We start from the raw sequence: 23,230 nt of genomic DNA, 5'->3' as shown, positions 1-23,230 counted from the left end.
AGTCTGTGAATGCATGAATGAATCACCTTCTTCATCATCATCTTCATCATCATCACCATCATCATCTTCTTCATCATCACCTTCTTCATCATCTTCACCTTCTTCATCATCATCACCATCAGACCTGAGGACAGAGCTGAACGTGATGACAACAGTTGGTCGGGGGGGGCAGTATAGTCACCAATGGCCGTTGCATTAACACGTCAAAGAAAGTGTAGTAACCCGGAAGTGATTGAGGGTAATTCCGGGTCGGTGATCTCTGAGTTGGCTCCACGGACCGAGCAGTGTTCGTGTTGTGTGTCTGTGACGGTTTCAGAGTGATGGGGGTCTGTGCGGGTCCGTGCGGGTCCCTGCTGGTCTGCCTGACCCTGCTGCTCTCCGCGGTCCCCCCTCTGACTGCTTGGGAGGCGGATTTGGAACTGCTGGACCTGGTGGAGGAGATCCCACAGACCTTCTACCAGTTCCTGTCCCTGGCCCAGGTCTGTACTAACGGCTAACTGCTAACTGTCATCTTGGTAACCGTACGGAAGGGTTCAGGCTCTCATGCGAACAGCTGAGGCTAAGCTATTTAGCATCGTGAGCTAATCAGACCAGTGACTCCAGTTCAGTTTGATGCTAACACCTGATACTAACAGAACAGCAGTGGAGTCACGAGGAGTTTGTCCTCCCCTCATCTGTCTGTCCTCCCTTCATCTGTCTGTCTTCCGCTCATCTTTCCTGTCTTCCCCTCATCTGTTTGTCCTCCCCTCATCTGTATGTCCTCGCCTCATCTGTATGTCCTCCCTTCATCTGTATGTCCTCCCCTCATCTGTATGTCCTCCCTTCATCTGTCTGTCTTCCCCTCATCTTTCCTGTCTTCCCCTCAATTGTTTGTCCTCCCCTCATCTGTCCTGTCCTCCCCTCATCTGTCTGTCCTCCCCTCATCTGTATGTCCTCCCCTCATCTCTATGTCCTCCCCTCATCTGTCCTGTCCTCCCCTCATCTGTCCTGTCCTCCCCTCATCTGTATGTCCTCCCCTCATCTGTATTTCCTCCCCTCATCTGTATGTCCTCCCCTCATCTGTATGTCCTCCCCTCATCTGTCCTGTCCTCCCCTCATCTGTATGTCCTCCCCTCATCTGTCTGACCTCCCCTTGCCTGTCTGTCTCTTAGGACGCCTCAGCAGTAGAGGTAAAGAAGGCGTATCGCCGGATGTCTCTCACGCTGCATCCGGATAAGAACAAAGACGAAGATGCTGAGACTCAGTTCAGACAGGTGAGGACAAAATACCAACACGAATATGCAGCTGTCGACCAATCACATTGAGCCTCTGCCTCTGTTTTCAGCTCGTCGCTATCTATGAAGTCCTAAAGGACGAGGAGCGAAGACGCAAGTGAGTCTGACCTGCTCACATCACAGTCCACTCTCAGCCAATCACAGCCCAGAGTCAGGCTAACATGTACCTGGGCTTCTCTGAGCACATTGTGTGTTCAAGTATTCAAATGTGACTTCCAGCAGGTGCCGCTATGTTGCTGAGTTAATATTGATATATGGATCTGTTTAGGCCGGGACTCTGATCATATGTGAGAACTTTGTCGCTGTTTGAACAATGTACAGTGGACTTATAACGACTTCTTGTGTCATGGCGAATCCACAGACACACAATTCAAAGAAAACTCAGTTTTCACAATATTTCATCACACTATGAGGAGTACATCCAAGTGTAAGACAAGTACAAAACAAGACATTTCCTGTTGCCATCAGGGGGCGCTGTGATCGTAAGACAAGATTTTGTTGTCTTCAGGCCGGAACTCGTCATACATGTCAAGTCTGACTTTTACCTTAAGTCTTGCTAATTCCTCTTACAGTAGATTCTGGAAATATAGTTAAAACCAGCTCGTACGATCCAAGCCGTCCTTCCAATGTTGACGCGGGTCTTAATCAGAAAACTGACCAACAGACATTTCTACTGCTTTTGACTTTTCTGCTTCTTGTCAGTTATTTGACTTCTTCAGTCTTAGTGGGGGTCTGTGTGATAATCAGTTTTTACTGATTATAGGAGTGAGGAGCGAGTGTTCAGCTTCATTAACAGAATACAACTCCCGGTACAGGTAATGTTAAGTGTATCACAACTTCCTGTCCACCCCCCCACATACCTAACAGTGGTAACTGTGGTAAAACAGATCCATGACAGTCTGAAAGATTGTCTGGAAGACAACGCTTATCCTTCTAGTGCTGAAGTAAACATCTCTGACCTTTAAGATTGTCAAATAACCGACCCTAACCCTCTACTGTAGTTGTAAGAGGTAATAAAAGACTTGAGGTAAAAGTCAGACTTGACTTGTATGACAAGAGTTCCGGCCTGAAGACAACCGCTCTACACTTCAGCCACAGCCGCCCATCATTATCCAAGACAGAGTCAAGTCATGTCTGTCTTCGGGACGAGTCAGCAGAGAGATGCTCAAGAGTTTGTCACCATCAGTCGTTTTTGTCTAAGATGTTACATAGAAGGAATGTTTTGTTCTGTACTGTACCAGTATCTGAATTGTACTTTTACCGTGCCTGTATCTTTAGAGTTACTGTTCTATAGCTGTAGTGTACCTGTATCTAAACTGTACCTGTGCTATGCCTGGACAGATATGATGACATCCTGGTGAACGGGCTTCCTGACTGGCGGCAGCCAGTCTTCTACTACAGACGAGTGAGAAAGATGAGTAACTCTGAACTGGGCTTCCTCCTCTTCATGATCCTCACTATTGGACACTACGCGGTCATCTGGTCCATCTACCTGGAGAAACAGCTGGTGAGACAGCCAATCAGAGCAGAGCCTCAAAACAGTACATGTCATGTGACCTAGTGATTAATCTTCCTTATTTCAAGGACGAGCTGTTGAGTAAGAAGAAAAAAGAGAAGAAGAAAAAGCTGAGCTCCAGACCAGCAGAGGAGCTCAGGTGTATCGGCCAGGATCGGATCAACAGGTACATCTATGCCATCATCTCCACATGACTTCCGGATTTGTGTTATTTTTTAATGTTTATTTATTTCAGGGTTCACGACCGACCTCATTGGCAGGACATCCTCCCTCTGAAGCTCAGCATCTGGATATACCTGTCTGTCAAAAATCTGCCTCAGACTGTGCAGGTAGGATTGAAAGCTATTATGAACCATGTAAGAAGGTGGAGTGTTGTCCGACCTGGTCCTGGTCTCAGAATTTGTAACCGTTGCGGACGCATCTTTAATTACTCATTGTGTACGCACACCCCATCTCACACAAATGTTGAAGGGACTCTAGCTCTGACCCATGAGTACGGGGAAATGGTGATGCAAGGATCAGATGATCCTTTATTAATCCTGCTGTGGAGATTACAGCAGCAAGATTCAAGACATCAGCAAGTACCAAGTAACATGCAATACCTTAAGGAATATAGAAATATAACAAAATATGAACGTAGTTAAACCAGTATATACAGTGTAAAGACAGGAACAAATAGGGTTAGAATATTTACTGGGAAGGAATTACACATGAACTGTTGATATTGCACAGACAGATGAATAAATGACTGTGAGCAGAGCTGGTTGTTCAGTCTCTCTGCTGCAGGAAGAAACAACCTGCTCTCCTCGCCCACTGAAGGTGAGGGAGATTCCCAGGGCTGTGATGGTGTCCTGCAGGGGATGGGACTGGTTGTCCATCAGAGAAGACCGCTTCATCCTCCCCTGTCCAACTACCTCCACTGGGTTAAGGGGATAGCCCGGGACCGAGCTGGCCCTCCGAATCCGTCTGTCCAGTCTCTTCCTGTCAGCAGTTGAAATGCTGCTGCCACAGCAAACTATTCCAAAGAAGACGGGAGATGCCACCACAGTCATAAACGTTCTTCAGGAGGCCCCCTGTAGTCCAAAAGACCTCAGTCTCCTGAGCAGATCAAATCTGTGCGGGCTCTTCTTAAACAGTGCACTGGTATGATCAGTCCAATCCAGTTTATTGTTCAGGTGAACACCCAGGCACTTAGAAGAGGTCACTATCTCCATTTTGGATGATTAATATGTCGCGGCCGAAATGACAATTCCCCTCAGATTCTGACCGTATGAAGCAATTCTCTTTTTGTCTTCACCTTCCAATCTGACAGTTTTAGTTCAGCCACTGTCCTTTCTGTCATATTCTGCATTAATGCAGCAGCAGTGAAACCACTCAGTGTTTCTTCTTTTCCTCTTCCACTTCACTCACAAGCCCCTCGATGTCCCTGTCAGAGAAGTAGAGCTGCTTCTTCTCATCGCTTGATGCTGTAATTTCTATTGGTCAGCAGCCTAATTTTATATTCAATATATGCTTTGACCATAGAGGGCAGAATTATGAGGCAGATCCAGGAACGCACATTTCCAGGTGGAGGGTGGTTTCTAAAGGGAACAGTGCTCACATACACGTTTAGTCTGAATCCTGCACACTGTTCTATAACCGAAGCCCTGGTCTCTTTGTTTCAGGAGGTGAAGAAGTTCTATGAGGACTATCAGCAGATGAAACAGGAGCAGAGAGAAGAAGCTGAAGCCGAACACGAAGCTGTGACCAGTAAACACTTTTATATCATTTCACTCCAGGCTGCCATAGTTTCTCACAGACTCAATGTTCTTTCCAAATGTATCAATTGCACCCGATCGCCTTCTCAATAATGAACCTTTGCCTCTGGTTAAACTTTCATCTCCTGTCCATTGCTGCTTCTTCAGGAGAGAGGAGACCAAAGGTCAAGAAGCCAAAGGAGCCAAAAGAGTTTCCAGTTTACAAGCCATCATCTGAGAACCTGAACTACCAGAGCTATGACCAGACCTCGTCCATTGAGGAGATCGAAGACCAGATGGACGTCTGGCTGCAGGACAGCAGAGGCACTAGGAAGAAGGTGTGATGTTATTGATTATTAATCAGTTAATATAATGTCCTCAGACTACCAACAGGACCGTAGTGGACTATCATTATGTTTGTGACTGTGACCTTAGGCTGCAGACTGGACGGAGGACGAGCTCAGTCTCCTCAGCAGGTTGATGGTTAAATTTCCAGGAGGAACGCCAGGTCGATGGGAGAAGATCGCACATGAACTGGGACGATCAGTATCTGAAGTAAGAAACTAGTTTTTTAAATTTTAAAATCGGTTTGATCCACACATTGTACTGAGTCAGTGTTGAGGACACACCCATAAGAACTGATATCAGTTTTATCAGCTTTTGTGTTTTTAGGAGGATTGAATGACACCCGATTGAGTTTGGTACAAGGACTGAGGGACTCCAAGTCCACTGAACACATTTAGGGTTAGGGTCAGGGTCAGCCAGGGTCTTGTCTCTGACAGAAGCTGTCATAGTTAGTCTGAGACACTTTTTCAGACGTGAGCTCCAGGTGAAATCTGAGGAATTGTTCTCCAGAGTTTGTGTTTCACAGCTGAACAACTCAGCGGCAGGTTTTCTGCACAGACTCGTTCAGCATCAGATCCTCCTCATGGTTCAGTGAGAGGTGGAGCAGCCGGCTGCAGCAGACACACACAGGAAGTGACGTTGTGTGTGTGTCTGTTTCAATCTGTATATTTACAGCCTGTTTCGTCCCCGCAAACCGAATACAGTTCAGTTCAAACAGATACAGACAAAAATAGTCTGTTCCGGGTTTTACTGTTGATCTTCATAAACCATCAACTGAGGAAAGAGAAGCATCCGTGTTTCTTTAATAACAACAGGGTTCCTATGTAAAATATGTTCAGGACACTCACGGTACCGTTGATGGACCAATAATTTCCTCCTGACTCCGGCTTTAAAGAACATGTGTCTGATCCTGAGCTGCGACAACACGCAGACTTTACAACAAACACACAATCCTCTCAGACCTCCACACTCATTGCTCTGAAGACACTGACTGACTGACTGACTGACTGACTGACTGACTGACTGACTGACTGACTGACTGACTTGATACAGACACTTGATACATCAGGAACCTAAATAATCTGTTTTCTTCAACAGGTGACGACCAAGGTGAAACAGGTGAAAGACAATGTGAGCCACACCTCAGGTAAACATTTGCTGTTATAATAGCGGGTTCTCCTGACAGATCTCTATTGTCATTATGTGGTTCCACTGACATTACCAGAAATTGTATATGTATAGTCTCATATTCACAAATCTCAGTTTGTCTCATCGTCTTTAACAAGGTGAGACGTCCTCTGTTCTTCAGCAAGAGTCAAACTATTAAAACCTTTAACAGGTGAAGAAGGTAGAAACCTCAGAGACATGTGAGGATCCGTCTTCCAGGACGGACACTAGTCCAACAGATGTCCCGTGTCACAGAGGACATCAGAGAGATCAGAGTCTTTACAGCTTTGATTAGAATAAACACTTTGAAGCAGAACTGAAGGTCAATGACCTGATGGATTATTGTCAGTAATGGTCAAGTATCTGAGGAGAAATATTATATATCAAGCAGTCTTGTTGTGATCATAGTCCATGATCAGGATCCACCAGGGTCAGGATCCACCTAGTAGTTTCAGGTTCTACTCTCGGTTCAGGGATCTGGCGTTCTCTCTGTTTCAGGTCTGGTGAAGCTGTCTGAGCTGAAGAGCCCTCTTCCTGCGAGGGTAATTACTGTTGCTGACAGTGTGATGACTCAGAGGGTGGGTGGGGCCTGTGAGGAAGAGCAGGATGTAGAGGAAGCTCTGGCTGTGCGCCAGAGGAACAGGAAGTCCTCTGCTGACGGGGGAGGGATGAAGGTCAAAAGTCGTCGGCAAAGAGATTTCGACCCTGCGGCTGTGGAAGAAGAGGATGAGCCAGAGCCTCAGGAGAACAGAGACAGGGCGGATCCTGCCGCTTGGACTCAGAACCAGCAAAGACTACTGGAACTTGCTCTGCAACAGTTTCCCCGTGGAACCATAGAACGCTGGGACCGCATTGCCAGGGTGGTTCCTGGGAAAACCAAGGTGAGAACTGACAGAAAGCAAGTCTACATATTTACCATCATCATCTGTTTACCATCATTTTCGTTTGCCTTATGAACGGTTGTTTACTTTCAGGAGGAGTGTATGATCCGTTACAAGATGTTGGCTGAGCTGGTTCAGAAGAGGAAACAGGCCAAGAGCTGATGAGCCCTGATCTCCCATCAACCTGGTGAACCATGTGACCTGTCAGTGTTTGTCTCCGTAGGGGAGCTGCCCTCTGAGTGGACACAATCACAATTCAGTTTTTGTATATGTTTGATGTCTCACCTGCTCAGGTGTGGTTTTAAAAAATCAAAATTAAAAAAGGGAAGCAGGTGACAAGGTTGAAGTCACCTGACCTCCCACCTCACAGCTTCATGTGCCTTAGCTCCATTCAGCATGCTGTCAATCAACTGTCCATCAATAAACAGTATTTATTATTTCCTGTAGTTTGATTTGTCTGCTTGTCGCTATGATTGTGTGTGTGTGTGTGTGTGCGTGTGCGCGTGCGCGTGCGCGTGTGTGTGTGTGAACAACTTGTGATAAAATAACAAATGCCTAAGTACACAGTGTCAAAGGCGTTCTGCTTTGGTTCCACTGCTATAGACAATGAAATATAAAGAAAAGTTTTATTTCCATTCCTTGGTTTTATTTAAAGAAGTTCACCTGGTGACGTAGGAACAACAGAGAGCTCCAGAAGAGAGGACGCCCGGCCACAGGCCACCAGGTCTGGGGCGACACAGGGAGCCATGCCGAGCTCCACTCAATCCACTGTGATCATTTGAGTCTTTTCATACGTGTTTGTACCAGGAGAAGTTATTTTGTGTGTTACGTTTCCCCAGGTCATAAATAAGCTATGCAATCCACCACTCATAGAGATTTTTCTTTCTCTCTAGTCTCGTATTGTTCTCTTGTTCCCAGAATCCCAAACTGATGGAAGAACCCCTAAATGATCTGAATACCTTTTAGCTTATAATCCAGAGCAGCAGGGCTCATCTGATTGGCCAAAATATGGAAATGCAGAGCATGGGTGTATGGATCAACATTTATCAGAATCTAAGAAGTCTTTTACGATATGTTTATAGCGAATTTTGATATTGCAATGATGACAAATTTTCAATATATGTATTGCAGCCCTGGGTTAGGCTTCACCAACCCTTGAGCCATTGGAGGTGGTGGGACAAAGGAGGATGAAGCTGTCCTCTGATGGAAAACCAGTCCCACCCCCGCAGGACACCATCACAGCACTGGGCAGCTCCTTCAGCAATAGACTGATTGACCCTCTGAGGTATCGCAGGTCGCTCCTTCCTGCAGCAGGGTTGGGTTAGGCAGTAGAATCCATTACAGTTGAAGGATCAGGTGACAGATTATTCAGCTGTAATAAAACAACAGAAAAAACATAACATGTCTCGATATCTGCCCCTGTGATGTCATCAAGTGCCCATAATCCCTGACATTCAAATTCCAAAGGAAACGATCATTTACACTGTGTTTTCAGCCTAAATGTCTAATTTCAGGACTATAGTTTAGAAGATATATGAAGAAGTTTAAAACAATTCTCCTGGTTTAAACCTAATGGAATCTGCAAGTCCAGAATTAACAATTGGCTTGCAGCTGCCGCTCTTGTGAAACTTGCTTCAGACGTTTCCATTTCCCATTAACTTATTGTATTGAGAAAACAGGATGAGATTTTGAAATCCCTTGTACGTTTGGAGATCTTCTGCACAATTTAGATTACCAACTACCAGTAGATGCTCGCATGTGTTAGTGGTCACCAGCAGATGTTGGGTACGTAACAGTGTACCTTGGCCCCACCAACTGTTTTGGGCTTGTAATCAATGATAAAGGCCGAACTTGATAGTTAGCTGAGGCTAAAGGTAAATCTGACAGGCTCCTGGCTTGTATGGCAGCACTATGGAAGTATTATGAAGACCATGTGGCCGCTCAGTAGATTAGACAGCGTTACCTCTTTGCCTTTTTAAACTCATCACCTTCCCTTTTAAGTAAAGGACAAGATGGAGAATATGTAATGAACGTTCTGACTAATTAATGCCTACCACCAGTTGATGTAATGGATGTTCGTGACCAGCAGATGCTAGTTATGGGCACGTGCGGTGCTAAGAGATTGGTGATAGTGCCACTAATATATCAAGTATAAATTATGTGCTGGGGGGGACAGAGTCAGTGTGATGCAGAGTCAGTGTGATGCAGGGGGCTTGTTTGTGAGCCCCACTGCCATGGGGAAAAAACTGTAAAGGCGACGCAAGGTTTTAGTCCCGATGGCCCGGAACCTTTTTCTGTACGGAGTCTCTGGAACAGGTGGAGACCGGGATGGGAAGGATCAGCGATGATCTTGCCTGCTCTCTTACTGGTCCTGGAGTGGAACAGGTCTATGAGAGCCGGCAGGTCACAGCCGATGACCTTCTCAGCTGACCGGATGATCCGCTGCAGTCTGCCCTTGTCCTTGGCAGTGGAGGCAGCGAACCAGACGGTGATGGATGAGGTGAGGATGGACTCCATGATGGCTGTGTAGAACTCAAACATCACTTTCTGCGGCATGTTGAATTTCCTCAGTTGCCGCAGGAAGAACATCCTCTGCTGGGCCTTCTTGATGATGGAGGTGATGTTCTCCGCCCATCTCAGGTCCTGTGCAATGATCGTCCCCAGGAATCTGAAAGACTCCACTGGTTTAACTGGGGAGTTGCACATGGTGAGGGGGGGGGGGGGGGTTGAGCTGGGCTCCTCCTGAAGTCTGCTACCATCTCTACAGTTTACTTCCTCTCTGTAGGCGGCCTCGTCCCCATTGGAGATTAATCCTATTAGTCCACAAACAGGATCCTGGCGTAGGTGCCAGGGGAGTCGAGGTGCTGGAGGATGAAGTGGAGTCCCATGTGGACTGCGTCGTCTACGGACCTGTTGGCTCTGTAGGCAAACTGCAGCGGGTCGAGGAGGTGGTTGGTTATGGTCTTGAGGTGGTTCAGCACGAGGCTCTCAAAGGTCTTCATCACTAAGGAGGTCAGGGCGACTGGTCTGTAGTCATTAAGGCCTGTGATCCTCTGCTTCATGGGAACGGGGATGATGGTGGATGTTTTGAGGCAGGCGGGTACAACACATTCAGCCAGGGAGGTGTTGAAGATGTCCGTGAATACTGGAGACAGCTGATCCGCACAGTGCCTCAGTGTGGAGGGGGAGACAGCGTCTGGTCCAGCTGCCTTACGGGGGTTCAGTCTCTTCAGTAGCTTGTTTACATCTCTCTCCTGAATTGAGAGAGGTGTGATGGGGGGGGGGGGGGGGGGGGGCTAGTGTCTTTGTCCAGGCTGGAAAGAAGAGGTGTGATGGCTGTGTGGGGAGGTTGAGAGTGAGGGGTCGGGATAGAACTGGTCCATCGTCTTTCGAATCTGCAGTAAAACTCATTGAGGTCGTTCACGAGTTGGAGATCCTCCACGGAGTGGGGGGATTTGGTCTTGCAGCTGGTGATCACTCGAAGGCCTTTCCAGACTGACAAGAGGTCGTTAGCTGCAAACTGTTGTTCCAGCTTCTTCGAATAAGGAAATTTCTAAGTGACCCCAAACTTTTGAACGGTAGTGTATGTCAGTGATGTGTTTAGGTGTATAAGCTACTGGATGATCTAAATTTCCCATGGGACTAATAAAATATCCATCTATCTTACTATCTATCTAATATGGGATGGGACTGGGAGCCGCTGGCCCACATCCACCAACATCTCCCAGTTTGGGGCTTGGTCCAACTGACCACTCCTGGTCAGTGAAGGAGAACCTCTCTGTATCCTGCTGCCTCTGCCTTTGCTTGTTGATATATTTATATATATATATAAACAAAAGAAATGAAGTTATATTTGGCTAATAAAAAAGATAAAATAAAGGTTACTTGGTAAGAAAATCCACTTTGCATTAGGGCTGCCTATGTGACGGCACAGCTAAGCTCTGATTGGCTGAATGCTTCTTATATTTATATTGTAAGAATTCAGATGTTTTCTGTATACCCATAAATTTAATGTGTTATGAACTGAACCCTCTTTTTGAAAAAAGGGCTTATACAGGAACAATATCAACAACTTACCTCATATTTTATTACTATATATATCATTCGTGATTATTTAATACATAAACGATTGTGAGTATATATAATTTTGACCACCAACAGAGCTCTTGGTTTCTCTTTGTTTCTGTCATCTCGTGTTTGTCTTATTTTCTATTTTCTAATGTGCGGATTAATAAAAATGTTTCTCTATAAAGAAATGGAGAATTTTCTTCTTTCACGTCACGGTTTGATTTTTGGATAAAACAGAGTCCTCAGTCAACTTCGTTGTCTCTGTTCAAAAACAGGAGGGTTTTAATGTGCAATTAAAAAATTTAAGCTGAGATCGTTGTTCTCGTCTCTGACGCTACGAGAACCAATGACGTCTCTGTTTTAACTCCGCTCCTGCTGATGACATCAGAGGATCAGACAGTCCAACACACCTTTTTTGAAAAAGCTAAATATAAATGGAAACAAAATGACCTGCTTAAATCCTTCATTTATTTTACTGAAAGTTAATGTTCATTTATACATTCGCACTTTGATTTTCACTCTAACTTGAGCAAATGTCTGTTACTTCAAATTCTTTAACTTCCACATTAATTAAGTTTCAGTTCGAACAGTCAGAAAACGTCACAGGAAGGGGTGCTCTTATTTTGAAAATCCTCCCGGAATCTCTTCCTCCCTGTCAGCGGTGCAGATGAAGCGTCAGCTAGCTTTAGCGGTTAGCCGTTAGCTGTTAGCCGTTAGCTGCTAGCACACCTGGAGAGGACCCGCGGGTTAAGGCTCACACGTCACAACTGCTGTGAGTGTACTTCACGTGATTTACGAATGTTTTAACTTGATTCTGATCGAAGTAACGTAACTGCCGAGGGGCTGAGTGACGTCACAGTGACAACAGTTAGCATCAGAGCTAACAGTCGAACTGTGATTCACTCTCTCTCTAGTAATGAGTCGGTTTGTTTAAACTGATTCAATCAATCACATGTTATTAGTCTCATATTCCCAGTTTTTCTCATATTCCCAGTTTGTCTCACCGATGTTAACAAGGATCAACTTCCTGTTCTTAACTCAACAAGAGTCAAACTAACGAGAAACTAAGTGACCAGTGAATAAAGCTCGGTCCCATGTGAGGACCCGTCTACCAGGACGGACACAAGTCAACAGATGTCCAGTGAAGGAAACATCATCAGAATTAAAGTTGTCAGCAGCATTGATGAGGGTAGACATCTTGAAGGATAACTTCAATACGATATGTCAATCAGTCCTGCTGCATCATAGTCTGTGTTCCGCAACCAGCAAGACCATGATCCACCATCCAGATCTGATCCACTATAGTCCACAGTCATTGTCCACTGCCACCAGTTAGGATCCATCATCAGCTGCCACCTCGGTCGTCCACCACCATTAACTGATGCCAATGATAAAGAATCCACCAAACTGGATCCACCACCGTGACCTCCGACACGTGATCCACAAATCGTAATCCATGGTGCGGCCACAGAGGCCCTGGATCTGCGGGCGATAAAGCAAAGGGACTCGGGGAAGAGGTCAAATCTTAAACATGTACTGATGAGATATGAATTACTTCGATGTGATAGGGATGAAGAAGAGGAAGGAGAAGCTGGAGAGAGAAGCTCCGTGTGTCATGGGTCATAAATTCACTTTGCACCATCAGGTGTGTTTGTCTTGTAATCAATGAAACAATGATACAGGCTGAACTTGAGGCTACACTGAGGCTCAAGGTAAATCTGACTGGCTACTGGTTTGTATGGTAGTACGATGAAAACCATGTGACCCACTCAGTAGATCAGACATCAATACCTCTATGCCTTTTTAGACTAAATGCTTCCTAGTTTAAAACATAGAACAAGTAATGTTCTGCCGCACTAATTAGCTCTAACTATAAGCTTTATCAAAAAGTTTTGAGTCTACTCTTAAACGAACAGATGGTGTCTGCCTCCCGAACTGAAAGTGGTAGATGATTCCACAGCCGAGGGGCTTGATGGCTGAAGCTCTGGCTCCTCCTCTACTTTTAGAAACTTTAGGGACGACAAGTAGGCTTGAATTCTGGGAGCGGAGTGCTCTAGTGGGTTGATAAGGTACTAACAGCTCTTTAAGGTAAAATGGAGCCATATTATTAAGGGCCTTGACTGGAAGCCAGTGTAGTGAAGCTAACACAGGAGACATGTGGCCTCTGGTCCTGGTTGTCTTCAGGACACGTGCTGCAGCATTTTGGACAAGCTGTAGAGTCTTTAATGACTTACTGCTGGAGCCTGATAATAATGAATTACAATAGTCCAGTCTCGTGAGAATAACCAGTTTGTAACTTCATGGAAAGTGAATGATTTGAGAGGGTTTTACAGTTTTAACAACCAGTTGAATCTAATGGATGATCCTGTGTCACTGTGTCTCCTCAGGTGGGATGCTGTCATGTCCATGCAGCTGGCAGTACAGGAGAGGATCGGCTCTGCTCAGGTGTTGCTCCAGCGGGCAGAGCAGCTTTGTCCGGGTGTGGAGGGTCACCAGAAGCTCTGTGGTAAACTGCGAGCCGAGCTGCGCTTCCTGCGCCGGGTGGAGGCCGGAGAGCTGCAGGTAAAAGAGTCTCACCTGCACAGCACCAACCTGACTCACCTGACAGCCATCGTTGAGTCAGCCGAGAGTCTGGAGGACGTGGCGGCTCTGCTGCATGTCTTCACTTACCAGGATACCTTTGGCTGCCGCCAGACGCTAGTGGTGGACGTGGTAGCGAATGGGGGACACACCTGGGTGAAGGCTGTGGGTAGGAAGGCGGAGGCTCTACACAACATCTGGCAGGGGCGGGGTCAGTATGGAGACAAGAGCATCATCAGGCAGGCAGAGGACTTTCTGCAAGCCAGTCGTCAGCAGCCTGTCCATTACCGAGACCCCCAGATCGTTTTTGCCTTTTACAACGGCGTCTCCTGCCCTATGGCGGACCGACTCGGGGACATGGGTGTCTCTGTGCGTGGGGACATTGTTGCTGTCAATTCAGTGGCGATAGAAGAAGGCACAGAAGAAGAGGCTGAGGAGGATGATGGGGAGGCAGCAGAAGAAGACCATGAGGAGGAAATGGAGGCGTGTGAGCTGACCCGTGTTGACCGCGGCACAGTGGTGGCCAGCCTGGCATTTCCTGTCAAGGTGCAGGTGGAGGAGTGTCAGCGGGTGAACCTGGACATCACCACACTCATTACCTATGTGTCGTCACTGAGCCACGGCCACTGTCACTTCACCTTCAGAGAGCCAGTGCTGACGGAGCAGGCTGCTCAGGAGCGCTGCCTGCAGGTGCTGCCGCAGCTCGACAGCTTCATGTCAGGAAAGGAGCTGTTCGCCTGCCGCGCGGCTGTTTCTGACTTCCAGCTGATCCTGGACACGCTGGGGGGGCCGGGCGAGAAGGAGCGCGCTGAGAAGTTGCTGGCCCGCCTTCACCTGGTGGATGACCAGCCATCAGAGCAAACTCTGCGTCTCACACCCAGTGCCAAGGTCAACCAGCGCTCGCTCACCATCTTTGGGACTGGAGACTCACTGAGAGCCGTTACCATGACGGCAAACAGCCGATTTGTAAGGGCAGCAGCCAATCAGGGCGTCCGATACAGCGTGTTCGTCCACCAACCACGTGCCCTGACGGAGGGCAAGGAGTGGAGGGCCACACCCATCTGAACCAGAGACTTCCTGTGAAGGGACTGATTTGAGTTTGAGTTCAGTTAAATAATATGAATCTGATCAGATGACTTGTATTTGTGTTCATGAATTAATTATCTATATTCACTTATCAATAAAGCATTAATAAAACACAGTCACTGCCTGCTATTCTTTCACATGATGTCAGATGTTCTAACATGAACCTGAAACATGAACCTGGACCAGTTATCCAGCTGAACTCCACCTGACAATCAGGCTAAGTGGTCACATGATGCTGGTTTAATCTGTTCAGCTAACTCAGCTTTTCTTCTGGATATGAAGGGGGGGGGGGGGGGGCAGTGAAGAAGCAAGTCGGCTGATCTTCATATCTTTACAACACTGTTTCCACTGTGTTTCATATCAGTACACACATGTACAGTGAGGTTTGAAAACAAGTCAGGTGCTAAATGAACATAAGTAGAAAACCACAAAGATCAATAGAAACTAAAGAAAAGACTTTAATGTGTCTGATGAATGTAGATTGAGTTTCTGTTCATCAGCCAGTGAACAGGAAACCAGTGAAGCAGCTGCAGTCTGTGGGACTGGGAGCACTCTACTGGTCAGGCTGGTTCTGTTGGGCTCCAGCAGCTGACAGAGGTTCATCCTCTGAGGAGAAGTTAGATCTTTCAGAAGCTCATCAGAGGAGCTCAGAGGATCTTGTGGGTCTCTGAAGACCCTGGTCCTCCTCAGATACTTGAACCACACCAGCTCCTCAGATCCTCTAAGAACATGATGTCATGGTTCAAGGGAATTTTAAAAAGAAGAGAAACTTTCACATTGAAGCTTAATGAATGATATTTTATTGTGTTTTAAATGATTTATTTGTACCATCACTCGAATCCAGATTGGTCTTTTAATTTGAAAAGCTGGAAGCTCATGTGGATGTGTTGTCTTTACATGAGAGCCTACAGCTGTTAGCCTGCTAGCCTTTTAGCATGTTAGCAGGTGTTTGTGGAGCAGGACATGTCTCGAGTGAAAGCAGAGGACGAGCTGCGGACTCTGATGGAGGTGAGTCTCTAACTTTCAGTTTCTAATCTGAGTTCATCACTCCAGCTGCTGCTACCTGGTTAGCATGTGCAGCTAACAGGGACTCTAACCCTAACCCTGACTATCCTTTATGACCCATTCATAGCTGTCAGGGCTAGCTTGATGCTAACAGTGACCTATCTGTCCCTCAGTGTAAATACGTGTTTCCCGAACAGACTGTGATCGATCTGCAGCGGGTTCGAACCCTTTACTCTGATCTTCGACTTTATGTGGATTTTTATTGTAAGTATGAAAATGATCCCTGTACTTCCTGTATGTTTCACAATAAAAGCACGTTGACAGACTGTACACCACAGGTCTTCAGAATCGGGTCTTGGTGGTTCCTGGTGGCCTTGGGTCTGATCCACAACGATCTGGATCAGATTGTATAACTTATAAATCAAAATAATAAATCTGTTTATCAAATATTATTGATTAATGTAGCCTGTGTTGGTCTTCACAGGTTTTCCAAACAAAGACAAGAAGAAGCTGGTTTACCTGGCCGGGACACTTCCCGTCCACTATGAAGGTGAGACCACCAGGTGACCTGGTCTGACCTGGACTATGACCTCATATGTACCTCTGGGGTATGAGCAAATCAAGATTTGAAAGATGCTAACTTGACATAAGAATGTGAGCACTTGTACCAACATGTTGGAGATTCCGACGTGACGTAAGTCAGATCCACATAACCTTAGAGCAGACGTGTTATTTATTCTGAGACAGAAGATTTCCAGAAGAACCTTTATTTGTAAAAGATAAAGACAATTTAAAGCAAATAACACTTGAATAAATATAACAGTTACAGAATAAAGAGATTGGTAGTTTTTTATAATATTCTAACACTGTGTGTGTATACTTATACTACTTATATCATTGTGAGGACTCTTTTGAGCACAGACCCTACCAGGTGAGGACATATTTGAACAGTCCGCACTTTTTCAATCGGCTATTTGGGGTTAAGAGTTGGTAAGAATTAGGTTTAGTCTAGAGTTAGGCATTCAGTTGGGTTAAGGTTAGGGGCTGGCAAATACATTATGCCTATTATTGTTCCCATTAAGATAGAAGTACAAGACTCTATGTGTGCTGTTTGCAGTCTGGTCTGGATCAGTCTGGTTTTGTTAACTCTACAGGAGGTGAGTATAATATCCCAGTATGCATCTGGCTTCATGAGACCCATCCAGCGTCCCGTCCTCGCTGTTATGTCTGTCCATCCGTCACCATGCTGATTAACCCGTCCTGTCGCTGTGTGGACGCCTCCGGCAACATCAGTCTGACCGAACTCAAGAACTGGACACTTGTAAGTCCCAGTTAGCATGCTCAGTCCACCTGGTTACAACTGTCCAGATCCTGTCACTGCTGCTGGTCCACTAAACCAGGGCCAGGACAGAGTCCGTCCTCTTGAATTTGAGGTTCTATTCTGGACCTGGGAAACAGACAAGTCTTCCCTCCAGTTGCAACCTTTTATCTTAGGTTCTTCTCTGGTTCTTTAATGGATCTCTTATTAGTAGGGCTGTAAAACGATTATAATTATTAATCAGACTAATCCCAGGGTGGCTGTGATTAATGTTTTTTTTATTGAGGACAATTCCAAATGATTTTAGAATAGGGTTAGGGTTATTGAGAAAAATTAATCAAATCAAACTGAAACATTCCACACCATAATTAAATGTGGCTGTCTCTTTGCTTTGCCTCTGAGCAAACAGTTGATGATATTATTTAGGACATTTTATTTATTAAAGAACCTTCATCCTAAACAATATGGCATCTTAGCCTTTGCTCTTTTTTCATTGTCTCTGAGCAAGGGGGGGGGGGGGGGGCGTTACATGGAGCGGATCATTCTATTAATGCGTTAATGTGTTAAAAAAATGATCCCTTTAATTCCACAGATGAATCATCCCGCGTGGACTCAGCCCTACTTATAAGCTCTTATTTTCAAATTTGAATCAATATTTCCTATGTTACAAATAACTTGTCTTTTTTGCTAATGTTGATGTCACTTCCTGTCAGGGTGTGTCCAACCTATCACTGCTCATGTCAGAGATGAGGCGGGCCTTCCAAGTCGACACACCCCTTTATGCCAGGTGTCCCGAGAAAGCCCTGCCCCTTGCAGATGGAAGGTCACACAGGTTATCACCACATGTGATGTTGATGAAATATAATGTTAATGTTAAATATTATTCTTATCGTTATCAAGTTTTTAATGCTCTGTGTCCTCTTCCTGCAGTCTCAACCATACCTCCATCACCCCCCCCCTTCTGTCTGCACAGAAAGGTAAACTTCTGTTGAGATAATCATATCTGAGCTTAATATGACCTTTTTAACATGCTAACTGTATCATGCATGTTTGTTACGTGATGAAGAGGGGCGGCAGAGTGTTGGTCCTCCAACCAGAAGGTCGGGGTTCAATCCTCACTCTTCTCCATCTGCATGCCGAAGTGTCCTTGGGCAAGATACTGAACCCCTAAATGGCCCCTCATAGATGATGAATACACCAAGTCGCTTTCGATAAAAGTGTCCGCCAAATGATATGTAATGTAATGAAGCTCCTCCCCCTGTGTTTCAGCCAGCCAATGGGAGCAGAGCAGGGAGATGAGGGTGAGGAAGTCGTACACTGAGGAGCTGCTGGGGATCGACTTCAGTGCTCCTCCTTCCTCCTCTAATCGCAGCAACCTCCTGCTGAGCGCCACCTTCCCAGGTGAGACTGGACATGTGAGCTCAGGTTAACAAGCTGACTGAGCTGAGGTACGCATGAACCACACCAGACGAACCTCTCTGTCAGACACACACGGCCTGGAGGACTCGGGAATCGAACCACAGAACCCAACTGGAATGAAACTGACTTTACTTCACTTGGTTTTGGTTCCTGCAGGTCTCCCTCATGAGCCCCTCAGCGGGATGATGGGGGCTCTGAGACTGGACGAGTCAAGTAGAGACCAACAGAGTGACTCACCTGAAAGGATTGTCAAATCAGAGGCAGGTAGGGACAAGCAGGGGGCGGGCTCTGGGCCACAACCTGGACGTCATCAGTACACGTTTCCTCAGAGTCAGCGCGACGTAGCAGTTGGAGGGGGCCACATCAAGGTGAGGACGACTGTAGGTCTAAATCCATCTCATGTTTTGGTCCCAGTTAGTCTCAGTTCTCTGTCCCTCTTCAGATGGTGGACCATCTTCCACCAGACCAGGCGGACATCTTCCTGTCTCTAATGAGGATGGAGGGACGTAGCTTCAGGCCCAGTGATGTCATAGAGGCGGTCCGACTCAACAGAGACCTGCCATCAGCTCTCAGGTTCCTGACTCACTGCTGCCCCATCTGCCAAGACCAAGTGACATTTAGCAAGGTGAGACCATGGACGCCTCAGGTGATCTTTTCTGATTCAGAAGTTTTCTTCTGTCAAGTTCCTCTTCCCTTTATTTTCTGCAGATCATCACCATGACTCACTGCTCCTGCTTCCTGTGTCAGACTTGTTTCAAAACCTTTTTCTCAGCGGCTATTAAAGAGCGAAGCGTCGACCAGCTGGTTTGTCCTCAGTGTGGCAGACCGGAGGTCAAAGGACAGGGCGCGATGGTAGAGTCCATGGAATACTTCAACCTTCTGGACACTCAGGTGACCAGGTCACATGCTCCGCTGATGCCGATTTATTTAATCCGTTGAAAACAGTTGTCAAAAATGAAAGTCTTTCAGTTTTCTTGTATATTTTGATTGTTTGTGTGTTTGTTTGTTTGTGTAGATCCGTCACTTCCTGTCTCCTCAGGTTCATGAACTCTTCCAGAGGAAACTCAGAGATCGAGCTCTTCAGGAGATGAAGAATTTCTGCTGGTGTTCTCACGTAAATTCCTGGATTTATAATAAATAAACAAACAAAACTTCCTTTTGTGTGGGGACCCAGTTTTCAGTTATAGTGGACAGACAGATCAAAGATGTCCTCCTATGTTCACATGCACTGATTGTGTGTGTGTGTGTGTGTGTTACAGTGTTCGTTCGGTATACTTCATGAAGCTGAGCGACTGAGGATGGACTGTCCCAACTGTAAGAAGAGTACCTGCTCTCAGTGTAGATCCCCTGTAAGACACACACACACACACACACACACACACACACACACTGTACTGATACAAAACAGACGGGTTTGCAGCCATCTCTGTGACTCATCGTGACATCATTGTGACTCTATGACATCACTAGGACTTACTGTGATAACATAGTGACATCACTGTGACTCATAGTGACACGTTTGTTTGTTCCCCAGTGGTCCCGTCATCATCAGGGTCGGTCATGTGATCAGTTCAGACTGTGGCAGCAGCAGAACAAGTCAGAAGACGCCACACTGCTCAGCTCCAACAGCATCGGTACGAACCCGGGTCCCTGAGGCCCCTCAGGCCCCTGAGGCCCCTGAGGCCCCTGGGACCCCAGAGCCCAAAGCTGTCACTGACCTTTAAAGATCATTAAGAACCAGAACATAAACTGTCCCAACGGCTCTTACCAAACACTTGGAGAGAGGGAGTGTGTTTGTGTGTTCATCTATACCAACGTTGTGAGGACATTTTGTCTGGTCCTCACAGATTCAAAAGGCTGTTTGAGGGTTAAGACTTGGTGTTAGGGTTAGGTAAGTATTTAGTTTTGATGGTTAAGGGTAAGGGAATGCATTATGTCAATGTGTGTGTGTGTGTGTGTGTGTGTGTGTGTGTGTGTATAGAGTGTCCTGGGTGTCTCTGTGTCTTCAGTTTGTCTAGAGGAGGTTGCCTTCACTTCACCTGCAGTCAGTGTCAGCATCAGTTCTGTGGAAGCTGCAGTCGGACGTTCAGCCAGGGAGCGGTGAGTTCTACTGGTTCTACTGGTTCTACTGTTGATCTGTCCAGTTCAATTATTTGGAAGAATTAATAAAACGGAGTTGCTCTTCAGAACTTTCACTTAAGGTGCACCTTAAAGAACTTGCTCCAGAAAAATCCCTTGGATATGATGTTCTTTTGATTTCAGGTCTGTGGTTTCTCTGTGGACTGTGGGAACAAAGGTCTTCATGCCCACCACCCCAGAGACTGTCTGTACCACCTGAGGGACTGGAGCGTGAGCCGCCTTCAGCTGCTGCTGCAGGTCAGCAGCCCTCACCCTGTTGGACGGACCTGTCCCTTGTTGTGGACGTGAACTGTGCTTCTTTTCTCACAGTATTACAGAGTGTCTCCGACCTGGTTTGAAGCAGCCAATGGCAGCTCCTCTGACAGCGGTGTGACAGGTGACGTCTCTTCTGCTTCTCAGGTGTGAACTGGGTTCCCTTCATCTTTTTAACATCTTGGTTGGTTTTCAGGAGTGTGTTTGGTTTTGGAGCTGAGGGACCACGGCGGCCTGCGGGAGAAGCCATGTGGACGAGCTGCTGAATACAGAGGATACTGCCGGTAAGACCAAACTATCACCAACAAACTATGGGGGAGTAAACCACCATGGTGACTGATGCTGAAGCAGGTCACGGCCAAGATAAGATCCACAAACTGCAACAACTACTGACCTATCAGATCATAGGAGAACATGGGTCTAGACTCTTCCAGCAGGTGTCAGTGCTTCTTCCCATGTGAAGAACTTGGTCGGGTCGGTCAGTCTGTCTCCCCCGTCTCTTCTGGCAGGTTGCACTATAAGGAGCATTTGGTGGAGTTGATCCAGTGTCGCGGTGCCGACCCGGCCGTCCTCTTTAATGTGGCAGAGATGACAGCAGAGCTGCACCGCCATCATGTCGCTGTGCCGACTCGGAGACCAGAGGAGCTGGAGCCGCTGTACGCTCACCGCCTGCGTCTGGTCAGTGGCTGAATAGTCGTCATAAACACAAACCCTTAAACTGTCCTTAAGGGTTGTTCACCCGAAATATGAAATTCCCTCATTATCGACTCAACACTTCTTCTTCAGTCGTAATAAAGCAACAGACAGAAAACACAACATGCCACAATCCGGCTCCTGTGGTGTCATCAAGTGTCCTCAAGAGCGACGTTCAAGTTCAACTCAAAGCGGCGTTACAAGTTCCAGTAACATGTTCACATCCAGTAGGTGTGAGTATGAAGGAGCCTATCAGAGACATTTAGTATAAACACTTGATGACATCACAGGAGCCGGATGGAGGTGGGTTGTGTTTTTCAATCAAACACTTCACCCCCCCCCCCCACACTGTGGCGTTTTGGTTGTAATTTGATTTCTATATTTAAATTTCCTTTTCATTTGTTAATAAACTTTTTTTGAGTTTAAACTCATGTGAGGACTTCTCTAATCTGTCCGGCCTTGAGCCCGGCTGTGATAAGTTGTTGTGGAGGTGAATGGGTTAGGGTTAGTCAGTAGAACTGGGTTAGGGTTAGTCAGTAGAACTGGGTTAGGGTTAGGGTTAGTCAGTAGAACTGGGTTAGGATTAGGGTTAGTCAGTAGAACTGGAGTTACTCTGTTCAGGGGTTTTAATTTAATTCCAGACTCTTACAGTGTAAAAGTTGTGAAGTGACAGAAACCCCTTAATGTTTGAGTTAAGTATTTAACAGAAACGTGAATTTTCATGTGTCTGGTTTTAGTTTGTCATTTGTTATTGTTACTTTCAGCCAATCACTGAGTAGGATTTTCTCTGTTCTTTAGACTCTAACGAATCAAGTTCCTCTCAGGAAGCAACCACGCTCACCACTGAAACTCCACCACGACCTTCACCCTCTGACCTCTGCTGTGACCACTGGAGGTCCGCCCCCTCCCAGCACGCCACTCCATTAAAGCCAGTGCTCTGTCACCCAAGCAACCACTGATCATTGGTGACGTCCCCTGTCAGCTTCCCTCTGTGGCTTATGATTGGCTTACTGGAGTTCATAGAAACACACCCGAGGGCCAAAGAAATTCAAGTAGCCAATCAGAGTCTAGAAGTGACATTAACCTCAACAAGTTAAATGTTAATGAGTAGAGACAAGTTCTAATATGCTAATGCTGCTAACGAGCTTCTCAGTACACAGTGTGGTTAACACTAAGCATTTGTTAACATTTGACCAACATTTGTGTGTTTTTATTCTCCTGCACTGTTTCAATAAAGGATATAATAAATATCTTTAAGCATCATTCATCTTCCAGTCTCCATGAAAACCACGATGGGTAAATAGTGAAAGTCTTACACTGTGATATTCTGTCTCAGTTTCAGACTGCTCCATCTTTTCATGAAATAAATTTGAGAAGTTTAAATTTTCCTCGGTTTGGGTCATTAAGGGGTGATGGTGGGCCCCGAACCAGACCAGTTGAGAACCACTGTCTGATGGTTTAAAATATGGGACCTTGAACACCACATCCAGTTGTCACGTCTGTTCCTCAGAACAAGAGCAGGTGTTAACTCGTCTTCATCACTTGCTGCTGAATCTGTACATCAGGTCGGACTGAGATCATTCATCCGGTTTATTTCTTGTTTTAGTTGTTTTTGTAAAGAAATCTCTTGATTTACCACAGTTCCACCGGAAGTCTCATTTTATATAGATATATCTATATATATCTATATATTGAACGTTCACAGGTGCTGACGGTAGCCCATGAGCATTGTACCAATATTATCTCATTAA

General features: G+C 46.1%; 3 protein-coding genes across 5 annotated transcripts; all 3 read left to right on the top strand.

The window, feature by feature from the left end:
• Positions 1 to 234: 234 nt before the first annotated feature.
• Positions 235 to 7,356, top strand: dnajc1 (DnaJ (Hsp40) homolog, subfamily C, member 1). Its single transcript, XM_062404658.1, has 12 exons — positions 235 to 479; positions 1,152 to 1,253; positions 1,325 to 1,371; positions 2,616 to 2,781; positions 2,859 to 2,956; positions 3,026 to 3,119; positions 4,455 to 4,539; positions 4,695 to 4,864; positions 4,962 to 5,081; positions 5,970 to 6,018; positions 6,537 to 6,919; positions 7,013 to 7,356. The coding sequence occupies exons 1-12, from the start codon at positions 321 to 323 to the stop codon at positions 7,079 to 7,081; spliced, it is 1,542 nt and encodes a 513-aa protein (XP_062260642.1). The 5' UTR covers positions 235 to 320; the 3' UTR covers positions 7,082 to 7,356.
• A 4,247-nt stretch (positions 7,357 to 11,603) lies between these two features.
• Positions 11,604 to 14,768, top strand: c14h7orf25 (chromosome 14 C7orf25 homolog). The gene is made up of 2 exons (XM_062404888.1): positions 11,604 to 11,759; positions 13,375 to 14,768. Exon 2 carries the CDS (start codon positions 13,388 to 13,390, stop codon positions 14,630 to 14,632), a length of 1,245 nt encoding a protein of 414 aa, XP_062260872.1. The 5' UTR covers positions 11,604 to 11,759; positions 13,375 to 13,387; the 3' UTR covers positions 14,633 to 14,768.
• Positions 14,769 to 15,550: 782 nt separating this feature from the next.
• Positions 15,551 to 22,731, top strand: si:dkey-181m9.8 (E3 ubiquitin-protein ligase RNF31). 3 transcript variants are annotated; one of them, XM_062403972.1, is made up of 19 exons: positions 15,551 to 15,661; positions 15,832 to 15,922; positions 16,143 to 16,208; positions 16,813 to 16,979; positions 17,690 to 17,799; positions 17,907 to 17,953; positions 18,246 to 18,377; positions 18,552 to 18,763; positions 18,838 to 19,020; positions 19,104 to 19,286; positions 19,411 to 19,509; positions 19,655 to 19,744; positions 19,930 to 20,029; positions 20,377 to 20,495; positions 20,658 to 20,771; positions 20,844 to 20,910; positions 20,983 to 21,070; positions 21,296 to 21,464; positions 22,278 to 22,731. In XM_062403972.1, exons 1-19 carry the CDS (start codon positions 15,617 to 15,619, stop codon positions 22,404 to 22,406), a joined length of 2,211 nt encoding a protein of 736 aa, XP_062259956.1. In that variant the 5' UTR covers positions 15,551 to 15,616; the 3' UTR covers positions 22,407 to 22,731. The 3 variants fall into 3 exon arrangements, with proteins under 3 accessions (XP_062259956.1, XP_062259955.1, XP_062259957.1); XM_062403971.1 differs by having other exon boundaries at positions 17,690 to 17,808; XM_062403973.1 differs by having other exon boundaries at positions 15,557 to 15,661; positions 15,856 to 15,922; positions 17,690 to 17,808.
• The last annotated feature ends 499 nt before the right edge of the window (positions 22,732 to 23,230 follow it).

Source organism: Platichthys flesus, chromosome 14 (assembly GCF_949316205.1).
Source record: "Platichthys flesus chromosome 14, fPlaFle2.1, whole genome shotgun sequence".
NCBI classification, from domain to species: domain Eukaryota; kingdom Metazoa; phylum Chordata; class Actinopteri; order Pleuronectiformes; family Pleuronectidae; genus Platichthys; species Platichthys flesus.
The sequence above is the reverse complement of the archived record's forward strand: the minus strand, read 5'-3'. Positions and strand labels throughout refer to the sequence as shown.